Below are 20,790 nucleotides of genomic sequence, written 5' to 3'. Positions count from 1 at the left end.
TAATAAATGATACGTTTGTTTACAGTTGGTTCTAAATTCCATGCACAAATATCAGCCCAGAGTCCATCTCGTGAAAAGAGGAGATGGGGCAACTGGTCCGATAAATGATCTGGAAAACGAAGAGTACAAAACGTTTATTTTTCCAGAAACGACCTTCACTGCTGTTACAGCTTATCAAAACCAGTTGGTAAGTTTCTCTTGTCCAAAAATGTTGTTGAATAAAGTTTCCATAATAAGTAGATGAAATAGTAAATTCGATTTAATTTGTACATTAGATAAAGAAAATAATTATGAGATTGCTGTAATCATCATATATTAATTTTTTTGTACATCACCGTTATCAAATCATTGTATGTTTTACTGAATTGTATCAAATTTCACGGGTTTCTGTTTATCGATTGATGTGATGAATCGATTCGTAATTTCAACTTACTTTTCCTTATAATAATTTATTTAGTATTACTCACAATATTGGATTGTTTTCAGTATCGGAAGATAAATATCGGTAGTCTTCTATGTCCGCTGTGTTGAAAAAAACCGTGAAACATTATTTCGATTTCTAGTATTACCCAACCCCAATCGGATGTATTAATCACTTCTAATTCTATTTCTACGACGATTTCCATAAAATCCCCATGGTTTTGTTATAGTGGCGTTAAAAACATGTACATTAAATTATATACAGTTTCGAACATAAATGACGTGCAAGCAATGTCAAAGTTAGGCTTTAAATTACAAGTTTAATCAATTATATAAAGTAATATACTTTAATCAATAAGTTCTGACCCTGACAGATAGATGGTACATACTCATAACTTTTGTCAATCGATGACAATATAAATGAGGTACATAAACAATTCAACGCATTTGAGCTTTTGCTATAAATAGGAAAAACTATTACATGTGTAAGCATTTTTATACTTTAATTCGAATTTCGCGCTCTAGAAAGGGAAATTTGGGAAGTTAGGTTGGTAACACGGATCGAGACTGGCGTCAGATAGTTGTAAACACAATCCGCCATTCAAGATGTCGTGGATTAGTTTGATGACTGAATTTATTATTGAGTGGGATTTTGGAATGGTATAAGATTAGAATGCATAATAGGGGATGAAACTATGCAGATAAATCTGATGTTGCAGCATTTTCCTATGGACAGCTCACAATTACAGAAGGTGATTCGGTGATTTTGTTGTCAGAAACGACAGGATATCTTTCACATGGTCCGCAGAATGGTTTAGCTCGATGACTAGGAGATATATGATAGTTTTATTTTGTATTTTGTCCTTTAGTGAATCACGAGGTTTTAATTTTTATCGTTTGTTTAGACTTAATTGCCATCGCAAAAAAGCTGTAGTCAAATGAAGAGATTTATTCTTTTCACTATTTGTCAATTAGTATTTAATTTTTATTAGATCCTGCTTACATTTCATACTTACTACTGATACAGGCTTCAAAATGAAATTATTGGCACAATTATAAAATTCTTTCAATGGATTTTTATTTCAATAAAGAACTTTCCTTATAACACCGGTAATGAAAGGAATATTATTAATTCCGAATGACAGATATTATTTTCAATGTTTACTTATCACATTTTTTTCCTAACTATTTTTTCCTATTATTAAGAAATCTCGTATATTAATTACACTTAGTTTAAGTTCGAACGTGTCGTGTAGAGAAATAAAATAATTAAATATCCTTTTGATCGAGTCGACGATGAAAAGTTGTAGCACCTCGTCATTTCCTCGGTTATCATAAATTTTATTTTAATGGCCAAAAGATGTTTTCAAACAGATCTCGTGTTTGTGTGTAAATTTTCTTTAATTAATTCAGATTTTTACGAGACCATGGCTGTAGGAGTTTATTGACGGCCAAGGATGTCAAATAAAAGATAAATTAAATCTGAATAATCGAAATCAATCCAATAAATGTTTACTATAAAATATGTTTATTGACTTATCGCTGTGCGTCGTGAAGTTTTCGAGGTACCTATTATCCCTGAAAGGGGATCTGGTATAGAAGAACCAGAATCATAAATCAGCACTGGAGGAAATAGAAGAGACGGAAATGTTTAGGAAAATACGAAAATGAAGGATAGATAATTTCTCGATAAGCAAGAAGAACGGGTTGAATAATTATAATAAATCTGCTTATGTAATATTTCAACGGCCCCCCACAAGTCTCATAAAACGGATCAGCTGGAAATTCTTGATTTTTTTGAAAGGTGTTTTGAAAAGACGTGAATTAAATAGAAATTATGGAGGAATAAATATCAAGATGTATTATCGTTTCCTTTTTTCGCGAGGAGCTCCGTTAATGAACCATTATTTTGCCCAGTTATATTTGAACTTTGAAACCAAAAGAAAAACCTCGGAAATTTCTATCTTTAGTTAGGCAAATCGTTAAGGACGTTCCTTAAATTAGCGCCTAGCGCTGTCATACGACTCATCATTTCTTCAACACCTTGTAGAACGAAAAAAAAATCAATTCTATTTTAACCGTCGGTTAAATGGGTGGTCTAGACGTTGATGAACCTGCATTTGAAAAACAATCGTAGTTTGCCGTTCGTAAATCGGGGAAATTGTCACATAATTGTGTCATAGTCATACCGGCGAATTGGAGTTGGATCGTAAATCATAAATATTATTTTTCGTTTGCGACCAAATCAAATTCATGATTATAATTTGAATGAAACAGTTTATCGAACTATGTGTGACTAATTTCCATTATTGCTAAAAGGTATAAAACATCGGAAAACCATGTGGTTAAAAGATAATCCGAATATAGACGAATTTAAAAAAAAAATAGAGGAAACTTTGAATTAGGGTATTTTTCCTGAGGTGGATATACGAATTTATTAGCAAAATTGGTTTAATTTACACAACCTGATCTGTAAACTTTTTCAAAAATTTACAATAAGGCTGTTAATTATTGATATTTCCATTCAGTCTTCTTTCTAAGTTTCGGACATTGTTTATTTTAGATAAAAAACCCAATTTAGCATGATTTAATCATTGTTTCAACATCGAGTTTAACCTTTTCACTGCTAGTATTACTTTTTCGATAATTTTCGATTTTCATTATAATGCGTTTATGGGACTATTTTAATCAGTTGCAGCAGTCAGATGTTGAAAATCCTGCCCCCGAATTTAGGGATGGTTCGCAAGCATAGAATATTCGTCTTGATTTATTACAATGGGACAAAACCGAGGTAGCTTCACTGGCAAAATTCAATTAATTTAAACCTGTTACACAACTCGACCTAAAAACTTTATGAAAAATTTACCATATGGATGCTAATTATTGATATTTTCATTCAGTTTTCTTTCCAAATTTCGAACCTAATTTACCATGATTTAATAATTGTTTCAACATAATAATATCAGTATTTCAGACACTGATAGTGTTCAAAAATAGTTCATTGAAAAAGTTTAACCAAATTGTTTTTTGATAGAATACAAAACGCTCAAACTAGTTTAACAGATCGTAGAAGATAGGAAAGCAGAAAAAAATTATCTAAGCTGTTCAGAAAAAATGAAGGATTTACAATAAAGAGTAATATTGTATTTTGTAGTTACTGAATTTTTTTTTAAATACTAATTTGTTAGCTTAATAGCATAGTTCCTTCTATATTTTTCTTAATTTCTTCTGAATTATGTTGGAATAACCTTTTTGGTAAACCCACGTATAATAAATATAAAAAATATGGTTGGTTTATAACCGAATATTTAGAAACTCATCTTTGAAATTAACGGTGTCGAAAAATCCATCATTTTTTCAACACCTGTACGACGTGTCTCTTTCCAAAATTGAAAGTTAATAGGAGGTCTGGTCGTTGATGAACAAAATCTGAAAAAACAATACATTTTGCAGTTCGTGAATTGTTAAAAATTGTCACATATTAGTCGGATAGCATTTATTCAGCTATCAGCACAGATACTTGGGTGGGCTCACTAAATTGGCACACGGCCAAAACACCTCGTTGCTATCCCGTTAATTAAGAGGTAGAGACTATTCGTCCAACAATATTTTGTTTATGACAAACTTAATCTGCTGAAGTATAAATATTGTCGAGTCTACAAGTTATGATCATGAATTCACATCTGTTACTTTTGATAATTTATAGTGAGCTTGTCGTGGAATTTCTTTTTTTTGTATATGTATGTATATAAATCAAACATAAAAAATTATATTTTTTAAAAGATCGTCGGGAAATTTGAGGAATTGCATGCCGTTAGTAAAATATTGAACTGCTAGTCTACCTATATAATAATTTATTTATTCCCTATAAAACACGAATATCAATGACACGAACCTCAAAAATAATCAATATACTCAAAAGTAATTTTGTTTGCACAAACTAAGAAGCCCAGAGACACATACAAAATGCATACGATGCATTCGACGAAGACATCAGTCTTCTTTCGTCCAACTTTCATAGGCTTATGTACCACGCAGTTACTTCTTCAAGGATTCTAATAGTTGGTCCTTCTTGTTTCTTGTATCCACTTGTTCTTTTTGATGATGTCTTTACTATTGGTCATGGTCCATCTGTTTTTATTCAGACATACATGCGTATTTCAATCCTTCTTAGAAGGAATTATTCATTAAGCTCAACGGGAAGTCCATGACTACTGTAAGATATCGTCGGCGATACTCTTGGTACTTTCAGCTATGGCCTCGTATGTAACTTATGACTAATTACAGATGTAATAACGATAGACACGTGAGTTTATTTTTGCCGAACGGTAGAGAAACTTCACGGTATATATACATATAGAAGAAGTAACATTTTTAAAATTCAATTCGAGACCGTTTACGTGTGTCAGAATGTTTATGGTAATTTCTCAAGGGATTAAAATGCACCGAATCGGATAATTCTTTACGAAAGGCTGTTGATGAAATATGACAACTGAAAATATTATGAACCAAGCGCTGGTCATTATTACTGATAATTTTTTGCCTCACTTTTTTTGTATGAGTAAATCGATCAATGGGAATGGGAAATAATCATAACATCCCTTGGTTTTCTTACTTTTTTCTACTTTCTATTTCTATTTTTCACTTCTCCATTATTTTCATCGGAAAAAGTAATAAGCTAAGAATAAGTTAAAAGTTATTTATATCTTGGGGTAGTTATCAAAGACGACGGGGACGGGGCAGGAAAAATGACGAAGAAAAGTTGATAATTAGGAGCATTGAATGCGTTATCAAGTTTCAAAAAAATCTCCAGAAAAATAGTACGAAACAATAATAAAACCAAAATTGAGCTGCGGAGGTAAAACGTTGATTCTTAATAAAGCAGAAGAAGAGAAGTTAGATATATGGGAAAGAAAAATACTTAGAAAGATACTAGGCGGTAAAAAGGAGGGAGATTTATGGCTGAGAATAACAAATAATGAAATACGGAATTTATTTGGAGAAGCAGAACTAAGCAAAATAATAAGATTTAAAATAATAGAGAGGCTGGGTCACATACAGAGAATGCCAGATTTTAGAGCAACAAGAAACGAAGGTATAAAACAAGAAGGACTAAAGAAAAAGAAGGAAGACCAAGGAAACAACGATATTTCAAGGTTATGAAATACCTTGGAGATAGAGAGAGAAATTCAGAACGGGAAAACGAAAGTAAAAAATAAGAAATATTGGAAGAGAATCACTTCAACTAACCTTACATGTTGAGTTTTTTTCTTCTTTTTTATCAATCTAATAATGTATTTGAATCTAAAAGTATTTCTTCTTCAGAATTACCCATTTAAAACAAATATTTTTAAGCAATTGGTTTGATCAATCTCTCAATGGTTTCGGGTATACTTAAAGGCAGATATCGTAACTATTGTCGAAGTTTCACTATAAAGGGCATGTCATAAAAACGAATTTTGCGCAGCTCTTATCATTTAACGCAATTCCAACATAAACACATTGTAATAACAATATTTTTTTATCTATATATATACGATAATTCGAATGACCTAAATTTTGAATAAGCATTATTTTAGTGATGCCGGGCCTGTTGGATTGTAACTTATAAGAGGGTGCTAAACAAACAGGTCGTCAGTTGCAGTCACAGGCCAGAGAATGAGGCACTCCCGAGGTGGGCCAATTATCTATTCACGGGGAGTGACAGCAACCGATACGAAGACCCGCGTGGAATGCAGCGACGTGACCCCCCGGAGTCTCTGCCCGATACTGAACAATATGATGCATGAGACAACATCAGGTTTTCAGATGACGTACACACGAAATGTATGTGTCGTGGGACCACTTGCTGTCACCAGCTAATCTCCGATGTTAATCCTATTTTACATAAATTTTTCAGTCGTGTTTTATCATTTATTTATAATTTAGGAATATATTATATTAGGTTATCGACTATTTTAATTCATATTACGATGTACCTTCCATATTATCCAGTTGGAAAAAGAAAAAGCCGATCGATAACATAAACAGATTTTTCATCATTTTCATCTCTTGTGAAGTATTTTTTTCTATTATTTCTATTATTATTATGGTGTTTCAAATTGTATATTAATTGTCTTTAAGCTGATCTCTCTAATTTTTTATTGACTTAAATTCGTTAATCACTTATTTTCTCTTAATAATGTTTTCATCTGATGTTGCTCGTATTTCCTTCTGAAAATAAGGAACCGTGGCATCCACAACCAATTAAGACACCGTAATGCCATGAAGTTTTCAGTGTTAGGTATAAATTCAGTATTTAAATAGTGAAGGGAATCGTTAGTGACTTCCTAACACATTGATGTTGTGAAATGTGTCATGTAAACTCGCATGGCATCCTCATATAGTATATCTATTCCCTTTTACTTCCAGCAATTCGTCACTCGCCTTGAACATCACATCTTGTGTCTTGCCACACACACGCGCGTCTTGTGAAACGTCCTGTCTCATTTAAAAACTATTATTTATGTTTACTTTAAGTCGGGGAATGCTACTTCTTAGGTTCTTCTTACGATGGGTGCTTTTTAACGCCACGGCCGTCTGTCAATTGCGCATTTCTCATATGCATAATATTTAAATCTAAATGTCTGAGATTACTTCATAGTCTAGGACTACATCTGGATAGCGAAGAACGGAATGGAGGAACTGAAAATGACATAAATCTCCATGATCTCAAAAATAATCAATATACTTAAAAGTAATTTTGTTTGCACGAACTAAGAAACCCACAGACACATACCAAACGTTTTTCTTTTAGAATCCATTCTTCAAAAAACGTTTGGATGGATTCCTGGAAGAACTTTCTAACAATCCTAATCGTCAAATATAAAAACCTATATTGGTTCCTAGGAGGAACCTCATACTTTTAAACGATTAAAATTAAGTTTCTAGTATTCAAACATATAATTAACTATGGTAAGGAATATAGTAACCAGGAATTCCATATAAAACAGTCAAAGAAGAGATAAAAAAGATTGTTGAAGGTTACGAAAAGTCTGTAAAATCTAGACATTGTCCACAGAATCAAACGTACCAAGTTGTACGAACTTGTATGAAAAATAAAAGTTAAAACTCAATAGATAGAAAGTACAAATAGTACGTAAATTTATTATTATGTGAACTATTGGGAATAATTAGTAGATTACATACAGGGTCTTTCAGGAAGAGCTGAATCGATATGCATATGGGAAAGTACTGGAAGTAATGTTCTGAAACTAGGTTATTTTAAATGGTTTTTATTAAATTTTCGAAATCTACGCGGGATTTCAATGAAACTTTATATCACCCATAGTATGCCTAAAGTCCACCATTTTTTAATTATTTCACATTTTCGAAATTTTTGGACACATCTACTAAAAAAATTATATTTCTAATTTTAAGTGAGTCAATTCTAATATTTTTGGGATTTGGACAAATAACACTTACATCTTTCAAAATCTGTGAAAACCTTGACAAAAATTTATATAGGGTGTTCAAAAAATGGTCCGAATCTAAAAACTTCTAAAACTTAATTTTTTCAAATGGTAACTCCCATTTTTCTCTTTACCATTGGATTTTATCAGGGGTGGGTTGTGGTCTATCCGGATATCACAATTAATAAATGATAAACGCTTAAACGTCAAGCCAATCGACAATTAAAAACCATGAAACTTTTTCGAGTTTCTAAAAAAACCGTTAATTTGAGATATATGAATTTACCAACGTCCCCTTAATTTAAAACGTAGAATCCAATGATATAGAGAAAAATGGAGGTTACCATCTGAAAAAATTGAGTTTCCCATATACGTATTGATTCAGCTCGTCGTGAAGGACCCTGTACATTGTTTCTCTTTAAAAAATTTAATCTTTCGAAATTAGAATTGGGTAAAGCAGTTTCAGTTACTGAAATTCATTTCTTTCCGATTATTTCAATACTACTTATTATTAAATTCATTTACCTGGACTTGTCGTCTATAATCAGAAAACTTATGGGTTATATAACTTGTGTCGTGATTTACTTTGAAATAAGAGCTTTCATATAGTTTATTACCCAATATTTGCCAGCATTAATTTATCGCTTTCGATATTATCAATATTTATTTGTTCCAAATGATATACCTCTACTTTTGAATTCTTACTTCTCTTACGAAATCGAAACGAGGTCATTTTATACATAAATTGGATATTTTGTATTCGTTGAAAAGCACGGTTGTTGCACATACCTATTATTTTATTATTTATATCGGTGTTACGCTTGTCGAGAAAAAATCTAATGGGGTGAGTTCGGGCCATTTTACTGTCATTCAACTGGCTGTGCTGTATCCCGTTGAAATCATACTGTTTGATATGAAACCTGATTGTTATTTGATATAGATTATTGCGAGTAACTTTAAGCGTTTGTTAACAATCAGAATTGGTATATATCGATGTTTAAATACTCTACATCTTACTGAAACGATTATATGTTTCAATTTTCTACAGAAACCTTTCAAAAATAAATGTATACGAGTGGGGACTATTATGAGATTTCGCTCCTCGGTTATCAACCTGGAAATTCGATTTATCGAGGATCAATAAGGAAGAATTAGTTAAACGCCAAATAATCTTTTTTAGTCAGGAGATTCAAGGAATATTGATGAGTGATCTTTCAATACAAACCCGATCCAGATTACCTTCGATTGTATCTGTTTTGGTCTCCACATGTCTGAATATGTGCAACTAGATGGGTCCCAGTTTTAGTAAAATCTCAATTTTCCTATTTTTTTCAAACCACTCGTCATAATAACTAAGTTGCAGTCACGAATAGTCAAATTAAATGAGTTAATAAATACAATTTTTATTATTATTAAAGTAGTGTCTTAAAATTTTTCTTTTCATGAATCTTTGTTAGCGATGGTTATGCCCTAAGATTAACTCTTATTTATTTTCATTTGATGCAGTGTTTTACTTAATTTCAAAGTCAAAATTACACGAATACATTGATGGGTACTTAAAAGAATAACCTGTTAACTCAGTGGCGGCTCGTGGTAATGACTTTTAGGTGCATTGAAATGTTTCCATCTAAACTTATTTTGTTGCTAATACTTTGTGAAATTTCCGCACTACTCTTAGCCACTTTTATCATTTTTACACAAAATTTGCAATATTTCAATTTTAAAAAACGACTTCAATAACTTTAACACTTCCAGCACTTCTAAACTAGTTATGCTTCGAGATTCATTTAGAGTTGAGACGAATTCTAACGAAAAATTTATAATTCCAAGCAGTTTTCATCGTGTACGCGGAGAGCTAATTCAAATTCTTCATAAAATTTCATACAATGAATATGTAATGAATCAACTGCAACCAGTACACACTTTAAAAAGATGGTATTTAACCTATTTAGATACAGTGTAGATGGGTTACTGTCAACTAAATTACACCATGTTGAGGATTTACATTGAGAGTAGATTAAGAAACGACTAAATTAAAAATCGTATATATTGGAATGTATTTTTAATTTTCTTGATTTAATAAAAGTGGGGGAATTGACTGATATCCACTCGGTCGCTTTTTCATGATCGTATGCACGAGAAATTCTCATAAAACACCTTCTCACATGTTACTGGCGCTACCGTAGATGTATAACTATAAATCTACCATCTCCATATTATTTTATTTTCTCTTTCATGAATCTTAATACACAATATAACAAAAATCTACTTTTATTTATCAATTGTAGCATTATTTTGTCATGATATTTGATAAGTTTTATATTTTTCGACAAATATATAAAAAGTGGATTGAAATTCATGAAAATATCACTACATTTGGAAAAAATTCAATCTGGGGGATCAGAAACTAAAAGTTACCGCAAACCCTATACGATTGGGATTATTATTGAATAAAGAAAATGATGCTCCTAAGAAATAAGAACAAGCTAAGTCGTAGCCAATCATTTTACTTTCGAAATCTTATAAATACAGAATATTGCGGTGAATGCTAACCCCGTGAATGATTCAATCGTTTTGAAGAGAAATCTAGGATAGGTTCTATATGATTTCCGACTTACTTAGCCCTTTACGTCAAAAATAAATTACAATATTAAAAAAAAAACAGTTCCCAACAGCTCTCTGACTTATTAGTTTGTCCCACGAACTACTTTTTTAAAATCAAATGTAAAATGGTGCAAGCTTTTCCATGTGATATCTGGGTAATGTCTTTCAGTTCCACTTTGAGGTTTTTCAACATGGTTTTATCATAATTTCCGATGTAACTGTTTCATTTGGATGTCCTGATGAGCTGAACATCACATTTAAACTCTATAATAATTGATTTTTCTGGGCAATAGCTTATATCTCGCATTTAAACAAAAGAAAAATATAGGTTTGTAAATTTATAAATGAAAATTATTACACATTTTTTTTAGTGCGTATAGAATGTTGATTACTAAAGATTTCCTATTACCAACTAGTACTTTACAATCTATATAATAACTTTCTACGAACTTCTGAATTTCAACTGTATATATACAAAGCATAGTTTTGGATATTTTGACCCCTAATATGAATAAAACTACCATCTGAAAAGAGTTATGTGGTATCATCCAAATCTGAATTCATAATTTTCGTTACAGATAACGAAGCTGAAGATTGACAGCAACCCATTTGCCAAAGGTTTCAGGGATTCATCTAGGCTCACTGAATTTGAAAGGTATGCATCTTATTAATAACTTATTCCATTGGCGCACTGAATATATCTAGACGTAAAAAATTATACGATATTTTGAATAAATAAGAAAACCCTTTATTAGTTGATGATAATTTTCTTTAGGTTTGTGCTATCACAATATATAACAGCGATATTTAATCATTTTTTACATTCAACGCACATCTTTGATAAATACAAGGTTTGTACATTAACATCATTTGAAACTGGAGACATGTAACAACAATTGTTTTTGGACAAACAACAAATACATCGCAGATCAATCTGTCATTAATTTGGATTAGAAAATTCAAGATCCAAAAATTCTTATCAAAACTATTTACTAGCGTGGCTCTCTTTGAGATATAAGCAAAAACATGAATTTATACAATATTTTTAATGGATAAAATGGATATTATAAAGGATATAATATGCTTCGACACAAATATAATTTGTTAACTCTAGCAGTTAATTTTAATATCTGCATTAATTTTCTTTCTAGTTTTCCGATATTTTTCTTACACAATTCTCTCTGAATAATTCTCAATCTAAATGTATAAATACCAAAAAAAATAAAACTTTTATATTGTAAGAATTTAACGCGAAACGACTCCGCCGCTGGTTTGAAAACGAAACTTAAATTATTGACAAGCTTTTATGTTGATTGAATCGATTAATCCTTTCTGTTCAATTCTGAGTGAAAGGCATCGATTTCAGATTAAACAATTTCATTTTAGGCAGTGACTAAGTATGTGAATGTTGGTTTTTTTTATTATATAAATGGTGTGTTTGTTTTTTAAATTTATAAATGATAAATATATAGATATCAGACTACTCGTATGAATGGGATACAAATTCAATCACAGTAAAGTTGATGTTGTTTTTTTCACATTCTTCAGTTTGCTTCGTTGATGGTTTGTTTGTAATCTAGCGGTTTGAAATACAAACTTTAGTCACAATAATTAATTCAAATAAGCATTATAATTTCCACGTGTACAGTTTCATACTTTTGAAGCTTAATATTAAGTCTAATAATAGTGTTTAAAAATTCATTTTATGTGGTTTTATCATATCATGTGCTAGATACTTTATCTAAATAAAAGGTATTATAATAATCCGTGTTTAAATTTGTAGTAAAAATTATTCATTTTAATAAGAAAACTATCGAAGCGAATACTGATATCATAAAAACTGATTACTAATTTTTCCAACTGAAGTTTGTGCTTACCAATTGTCACTGTTAGAGATTGCAACGGCTCATTTTGATCAAACGATTTTTGGAATTTGTAATAATCGTTACTAGTTTTTGTGATTACAGGGAAACGATGGAGTCGATGCTAGCGGAGCAGCACTATTTCCGTTCTCCTATCCGACCTTTCGTCGACATGGACACCCACAACAACAACAACAACCTCTCCTTAGAAGAAAAAGCTATACTCGCAGCTCGTTCGCAGCTCTTTCTTCGAGCAGCTGCGGCTGCTGGTCCTTACGGACCTCTAATGGGCGGCATATACGCTGGAGCAGGTGCTTCGCAGAGCAATCCAGTTCCGCCAGGTCTACTTTGGAACCAATGGGCGTGTCTCGGACCGTCTCTCATCGCCGCTCAACACCAACATCAGTTGGCGGTTGCGGCGGCGGGAAGTTCGCAGCTTCAATCACCTCTTAGGCCATTGGCGCAGCATAGGTTTTCTCCTTATACTCCACCTCAAAGGACATCGCCTGATACGAGTTTGAGGGATGATAGAGAGTCGCCTAATAGTCCTTCTTAAAGATATTCTTTTGTGATATATTATTGTAATGGGAAATTTGTTAATTCAAAAAATTTTATTTAAGCTAAAATTATACAGATTGTCTCATACAATGAAACATCCTTTATAATTTTCAAAGTGACATACAAAAATACGGAATTTGTTATTTGTACAATATATCCATAATTTATTTTACATTAAAGTTGGTGTATAGGATTCATCGTGTATATCATCGGTTTCATTAAAACGATGAGACATCATTTATTCTGAATTGTTTGACAAACTTCCTTGTAGAGAAAGCGAGTTACAAGAAACGATGAGTGATATGATGAGCCTGAACTGTAGAGTGATAAAACTTCCTCGCCCGAGTGACGGGATTCTTTTTCAAAAACGAATAAAAAAAATTCTTTCATATGTATAGTTGAAAAAATATAAATCATTCATTTATACCAGTCGAAAATTCATTTTATGTACAAATTGATCGATTGCAAATATTTACGAGACATACCGTATCGTAAAATATAAATAATTATGTTAATAAGAGTTCGAATTGTTGAAGAAAATATGATAATTTAAAATTTTTGTCTATAAAATGGGGCAGGTTATGAAAAATTTTCCTAATTTCAAAAAAAGTGTTCAACATTTCAACTTTCAAAAATTGGAATAGTTTATAGAAATAACTGTTGCTCGGAATGGAGGAGGTTTTAAAAAACGATCTCAACCGTTTTTTCATTATATATTATGATCTTATTATTAATTTCACCCTATATAAGTAGAAAGTATTTTTTTGTCAACAGTGAAAACTGTCATTCGTGTATGTAAATATTGTAAATAAATAAAATTTCAATATAACCTTATGAAAATATGAAATTTCCTAATTAATAACTTTAATAAATTTGTAAATATGAGAAATTATTTTTTTTTTCATTTAAAAAACACGTTGCGCGTATTAATTCTAATGTACATATCAAAAAACGCGCTTGACGCAGTTTCTTGAAAAAATTAAAATATGTTTTCATTTGAAATACTTATAACTAGTTTCCCAAACGTCTAGGCACAGAGCGATGTCAAACATTTTCCAAAATCTATAACTGGTTAAAGTTACTTTCCTAAAAACTTTTATCGACAAATATTATATCAGGATTATATGTTAATTGCTTGGAAACCTCTCCACGATGCAATCTTATCATATTTTGAGGAATTTACTCAGTTCTAAGCTCAACGAATGCCGCCTTAAAACACTTTTGGCAATTTTGTGTTCACAGGACTGAATCGAAATCAAATCCAAAGAGAATTTCCACAACAAAGCATGGCCAATGCTGCTGCTGCTGCAACGGCTTCTAATTTCAGGCCCGCAAACATGAAATTCATGTTCATGTTAAGTTTTGTGTATTTATTTCTAGATATTTTTTTAAATGTTTTTTTCACTAGGTTCCGACATTATAAGGTTTTTACAAGGTATCAGAAGAATCAGGAAGTTGGAATCGTGTTATATCTTAGATATTTCATAAGTTAAACAACAAAAATGAAGGTTCAATGATCTGTTTGTTACATGAATACATATAGAAGGCAGTGAACGTGTTGAAATATAAGGTTTTGATTTTGAAAATAAGGTGAAACATGATAAAAAAGTCTTGTATCCATATGGTAATTTTTCTATAAATTGATGAAGTTTCACTAGAAATGTGTCAAATTAAAGTGAAAATCTCGTGTTTTTATTTTCATATTTTTGAATAGTCATTGTCTGTTTATAAAAATATAAATTAACTTTGAAAAATGTTCTTTCAATTAGAAAAAAATTATTCTACATGATTTTTTTCTTTAAAACTTATTTCTAATGATCCTTGACACTCATATCAATAAAAAATAGTTGTAATTAATAAAATGAAAAGATTTTAAAGCTCAAATTGTAATTGTCAAAACTGAAATGTATTTATTTCGTGGAAGGTTGGTCAAAAAATTATCATATGCGACAAGACTTCTATTACATACAATTCAAACTATTCGATGTTGAATAAAAAATTTTTAACTGTTATTATGAGATTATTGAAGTATTTCTCTACAATTATTTTTTTTTATTGAAACTGAATCAAGTAAAACAAATTGTTTCGAACACTAACCACCAACTGAATGGGTGAAATAATTTTACGCATATCTGAAGTTGTAATATTTCGATGGTTAATTTTTACTTAACTGGAATCTCTCCAAATCTCCATTAAATTGTTAATGAACAAGGTAAAAAAAGAAAAATATGTAGTAGAACGGACCGTGTTGTATTATTATTTTTACAAGCAACATTCTTAAAAACATTCGTTTGCAATAACTTTTTGCTGTGTCACTTGTATAAAATAATGTAAAACAAAACAAAAATTAAAGTTGATTTTAAGTAATTTGTTGTTTTATTATTTTTATATGTACATAAACTAACGTCGTACTTCTCGATTATTATTCTCCTTACTTTTATTAATTTTTTTCTTTAGAAATCGAAAAATTACATAATATACACTCAATATTTCTATTTATTACTTTCAAAATTACCTTTCTGGAAGAAGGGATCAAATAGAAGTATAAAATATAACATAGCAAGAACGAATGTAAAGTAATTCTAATAAATTTAGTGAATAGAAACGCAGAAGAAAAAAATTGAAGCTGTATAAGAGATTGGCAGATGTGAGAACAGCTTCAGAATCCAAAAAAAGGTATATAAATATATCTGAAATAAATTTAGGGCTTGAAGTTATATCCTCAATCGACAAATCCCTCTCCTTCAGCGGATAAAAATGTACTAAATGCTTTTTAGTAAAGAAAGCTACGTTAAACGTACAAAAACTGATTTTAACTTCATAAATAATCAAAATAATTGAAACCTAATCAATATATCTCGATACAATAAACATTTTTTGTACATCGATATCGTGATTCTATGATTAATAATAACAAACTACGAGAAAATGATAATTATCTATAGTCAATATATATGTCCCAAAGACATTTCTTCATCTGGTGGTCTCCATCAATCAAACTCACATTATGCTGTCTCTTTTGACGTTTCCCTCTCGCTCTCCTACGGCCTCTCAACGAATTGGAAACCATTAATAACAGAAATATTTTATGTATCTGCTTTTGCGACTTCTTAGAGGAGCTCGTTGTCAGAAACACTACAAGGGTCATACAAAGACTACAATTTTGGAAATGATAATATATGCCATTATGTATTTAGCGATATTCATAAGATTTTAGGGTCTATCACATTAAAAACAAATCGTAAAGGCTGAGATGGAACTCAACTTTGTTTTCTCAAATGTAACCGGCTGTTCAATAAAAGATGGCGTCGTTACTTGGACGTTTATATGAACACGATAAATTCATTTGTATATTCCCAGTTATTCAAGTATACGTTTTTTTTGTACAATAATGTAAAGTGTAGTAATAAAGTTATTAAATGTGTAGAAAGAAGGAAGCACTGTATAGATGTAGTAGAAGCCCTAGAAGTGTCTATTAGTCAGTATTAGCAATGTTCTGGTTGGCGTCTTGGGTTACAGAAAGCTACACTTTCAACTCTCTCGACAACTTTTGGAAGAGTACCTCGTATTTAAGCTTTCTATGTGCAGGAATCAGTTTTGTGATTGTGGATTCCTTCCACACTGCTAAACAATAAACGTAGACGATCATTGTAACTTTTTGGTTCAAGGAGACGTAAAAGACTTCTTATCGACCGATAAAACTTATTCGACAACCAGGTAACCTCTATAATTACACACTCCTACGTGAAAAAAAGCTTCTTCATGGTCAAACATTCATGTATAATCGTAAACACACTGCCTCTTGATGGTTTCTAGAGTAACCACCTCAAATGGACGACCAGAATTTTCACCATTTGTACAACCGCGTTTAAATTCATCAAACCAATAACAAATGGTTCTTTTCGATTAAGCTTTTGAAGCCATTGCTGAGCTTGTATACTATATTTATTAATCAAGAAACAATGATAAATTAACACAACCACTTAAACGGCTGTCACTTTTTTCTGACTAATCGAAATGTCACGACTTCTTACCCATAATCTTTTGAAAGTTGGTACTTCATAAACGTCATACGGATTTGACAATGACATTGACATCTGTGTGTCAATCACACGACTGATTAAGTGATGTATTATTAAAATAATTAGCACAAATCCTTCATAGTTTATCACCGAATCTGTTTGAAATATAACTAAAAGCTTTTGCTAAATATCATGAAATTTTACGCATAATCTTTTGAAAGTTGGTACTTTATAAACGTCATATGGATTTGACAGTGGCAGCGCCATCTCTGTGTCAATCAAACGATTTTTTGAATGATGTTATATTAGTTTGAATACATCGAAGATTCGTATCTATAAACGACATTTTAACCAAAAATCTATATAATAATAGTTAATCAGCGAATGTAATTTCAATTTTCAACAAAATTAAAAAGTTTACCCCTCCTAAAAGATCGATAAAGCCGTATCAGACTAATGTTTCGCATATTCCGGAACGTCAAACACTTTTATGTCAATTTCGAGAGATTCTGAACAAACACATTACTAAAAATTCTTGTGTAATAACCCTGTTTGAATAAAAACTTGATGTTTGTTTTGTTGTTTATTGATATAACCCTCGTATTTATTAAATATGATGATGGTGTCTTGTAGATAAAACTTCTTATATCTCAACATGCTCCATGGATCAATATCTCAAGTTTTTGTGGCAGAACTGAGGTGTAAGATTAATGCTGTGAATTATTAACTTGGATTATTCTAGAATAAAATTCTGCTTCTCTCTGGGATACATCAAGACATTAATACCAACCCCCGAGAATAATTACCACTGTTATGGTAGATAGAAAAGAAGATGATAGATGGCTTGGAAAGTGGATTGGTGATGGGACGAAGACATTTTTATGAAACAGAAAAAATTGATACAAATTATAAAACAAAAACATAGGATAATTACAAAACATCAAATATTGTTGAAAATATTTTAGTTTTATAGTAATTTTTTTGTTAAAAAATAAGTGAAACATATTTTTCACATCTTCTTTTGATTTTCGAATTTTAAATCTTTAAAAATGTTTTTATGATACGAATTTCATGTTTATAATTGAGCTCTCCATTCCAAATTCTAGCTCTACTTTATTTTTACTTTGTTCTTAGAATATACGTCCTGTGTGTATTTTCTAAGGAATTCAGATTGAAAATTTTCCAATATAAATATGTTTTTTCCTTTTTCTTTAATCCGACGTCGTATCTTGTCAACTGTTCATCTGTATCAGATACGAAGTTGATATGAACGTTGCAAGTACAGTAGAAACTCGATTATCCGGCCCTCAGTTATACGGATTCGCGATTATCCGCAATATCAACTGCGACCAATTAAATAATTAGAGTCACGTTACAAAATATAAGATATCGAAGGGTGGGTCATTTGTGTGTAATAATAATGATTGAGGCTTTCAGATTTTGTCGGATAACGAAATCATAGAAAACATATTGCAGATAAATGAACAGCAGGAAATCTAGACGCGGAAAATGATGTAGGACTATCTCATGATGAAGCACTTCAAGATCTGGAAATAGGTCTCAAATAGTTTGAAAAACAAACAGAGAATAAAACCGTGAGTTTACTACAACTGAAACCAATTCGTGATATAGCAGCAACGAAGAAAAAAAGTAGCTTACGTCAAATGTCAATTGCCAAATATTTTAAACCAAATTAAACTAAGTAATTATCATTTTTGATTAATAATGTTAATATTTATTAAGAAATATTACTATTATTAAACTTATTTTATTTAACAAAACTCGCTTTTCTTCATACATTCGATTATACGGACTTTCGATTATCCGAATCCCTAACGACAACAATTAGTCCGGTTAATCGAGTTTCCATTGTACAAAATAAGAAGATGAGCGATGAGATAGGCAGTCACGCTTTGTCCTATTTACCGATTTCGTTATTGGGACTAAAACGAATTCCATTAATTGAAAGTGAAGTTAACAAAGTGCCACCAACATGTCAGTATACAGTTTCGATGCTTTTACGATAAGATTTTATGAAAAACAGTTAAGGTACCATCTAGATGATGAAATAACGGATGAAAAATTTGACGATTTGACCCTTATTGTAGTGACGTATTGATAATTTGTTTATCAATCATCTGGTAAAAGATATTTTAAAGAATTTCTCAACTGAACATGAAAAATAATAAGAAAAATATTATTTTTGTCTATTTTTCTAATTAGAGCGATTCGTTGCTTGTAAATCGAATTCAAACGTATATTGTGTATATGTGTGGTCGAATATTTCATTAAAAAATTTTAAACAAAGTTAATTTATGGAATGTATAATATCCAGAAAACAGGTATAAAACCCCAAATTACGTTATCATTAGTTCGTATCAGTTGTGTATTGTTGTGATCACAGTAGATTTTGATGATTAACCGTAAAAAATTAATTAAACCCAATGTAATTGAAAATACTGATTAATTATGAATTTAATAAGGAAGCCGCCTTGTAATTGCAACTAACGCACGAATTAATGAGATAACATGTTTTAATTTTGTTTTAATTTTTGGTTGGTATTATTAGTTATTAATAATTAGAGATGTTATCAGTTATGGAACGTGTTAAGTTTATAGAATTTACACTTAACAATTGGATTAATTCTGGACCTCACTGTATATATTCATTTCATTAGATTTCATACGTACTACAACTCAACAATAATGAAGTTATTAATATTCTAATTAAATGTGTAAATACATTATTAGGTATCATCTAGTATGTACAGTATGAACTATGTAAATAATAATTTGAGACTGATCCGATTTCTGATTTATTCTAATGATTGTTACGGTATATGAAAATGTATATACAGTGCTGTTCGCAGAAACTTGAACTGTTAAATATATGAATATATTTTCTGATTTTATAATACTCCGCCAATGCTCGTCCAAAGTGTAATTTTACACATAAAGTAAACATGTCGTTGCTCTCAAGCCAATTAGCTCTTCCTTGAAAGCCAATAAATCGCTGCTCGTTTCCGAAATGGGATACAAGTACAACAAGGCGAAGGGGAGATCCACAGAAATACCACATATGAAGAGATTTCCCTCGAGTTCGTACGGCGTTAGCCCGCCACCGCCGTAGGCAACATTTTCCAAAGGGAACGCTGCTATTTCTAAATTACTGAATTGAGTTTTCTATATATTTTCGTTACCCCCTTATTGCGGTGGTGTTTAACGGTGGGAAAATCGGTTTTGTATTATTGAGGCTGGAGGGTATGGGAACAATTGACAACATATTTAAAATGAATATGCGTGAGAATATAAACAGGGATTCAAAAAAAAAACATTAATAACTATAAAAAAGACAAAATTATACGCAAACTACAACGCCGAAGAGTTTCTTGAAATATCGAGATACTCTTTAACAATTTATTTAAAAATATGATGAGGGGGGAACGTTATTCATCTCCACATTTTTAGAATAATGATTATATATCTTCACTATTATTTAAAAAAAACAAGTACCAAAGACACAGCTTCAAGTACTTTGCCCGAATTACTGTTTATGGAATCAGAGGCCGTTCCTAAGTGGGTTTTTAAGAATTGAATAAATATGACGATTAGGGTAGCTAAGCAATTTATTTCGTTTCGAATAATTAATCACAATAATGTTGAAATGTGTGGGTAAAAAATCCTAATGAATTTTTTGTCCACAAATCCGGTTGTTTACGACGAATTATTTCATATAGACGCCTCAAAAAGGCCAAATAATATCCTTTATTAACTGTTTGATCCTCTAGAATTAATACATGGCAAACCACATCAGGAAAATCAAAGAAAACATAAATTTTGACGAGGTTTTTGATGCGCTTTAGTTTTAACATC

The 20,790-nt window shown here is 31.0% G+C and overlaps 1 protein-coding gene across 3 annotated transcripts in view; it reads left to right on the top strand.

Moving 5' to 3' along the window:
• LOC130903586 (T-box transcription factor TBX20-like) overlaps window positions 1-15,260 on the top strand; it is a 51,567-nt gene extending 36,307 nt beyond the window's left edge. The window contains exons 4-6 of one of the 3 annotated variants that reach the window (XM_057815781.1): window positions 26-187; window positions 11,054-11,130; window positions 12,428-15,260. In XM_057815781.1, coding sequence (XP_057671764.1) covers window positions 26-187; window positions 11,054-11,130; window positions 12,428-12,893 — 705 coding nt within the window. In that variant the 3' untranslated portion in view covers window positions 12,894-15,260. The remainder of the gene's footprint in view (window positions 1-25; window positions 188-11,053; window positions 11,131-12,427) is intronic. The other 2 variants (XM_057815782.1, XM_057815783.1) reach the window with 2 other exon arrangements.
• The last annotated feature ends 5,530 nt before the right edge of the window (window positions 15,261-20,790 follow it).

This window comes from Diorhabda carinulata, chromosome 2, assembly GCF_026250575.1.
Source record: "Diorhabda carinulata isolate Delta chromosome 2, icDioCari1.1, whole genome shotgun sequence".
NCBI lineage: Eukaryota > Metazoa > Arthropoda > Insecta > Coleoptera > Chrysomelidae > Diorhabda > Diorhabda carinulata.
This window is presented reverse-complemented; position numbering and strand designations above follow the sequence as displayed.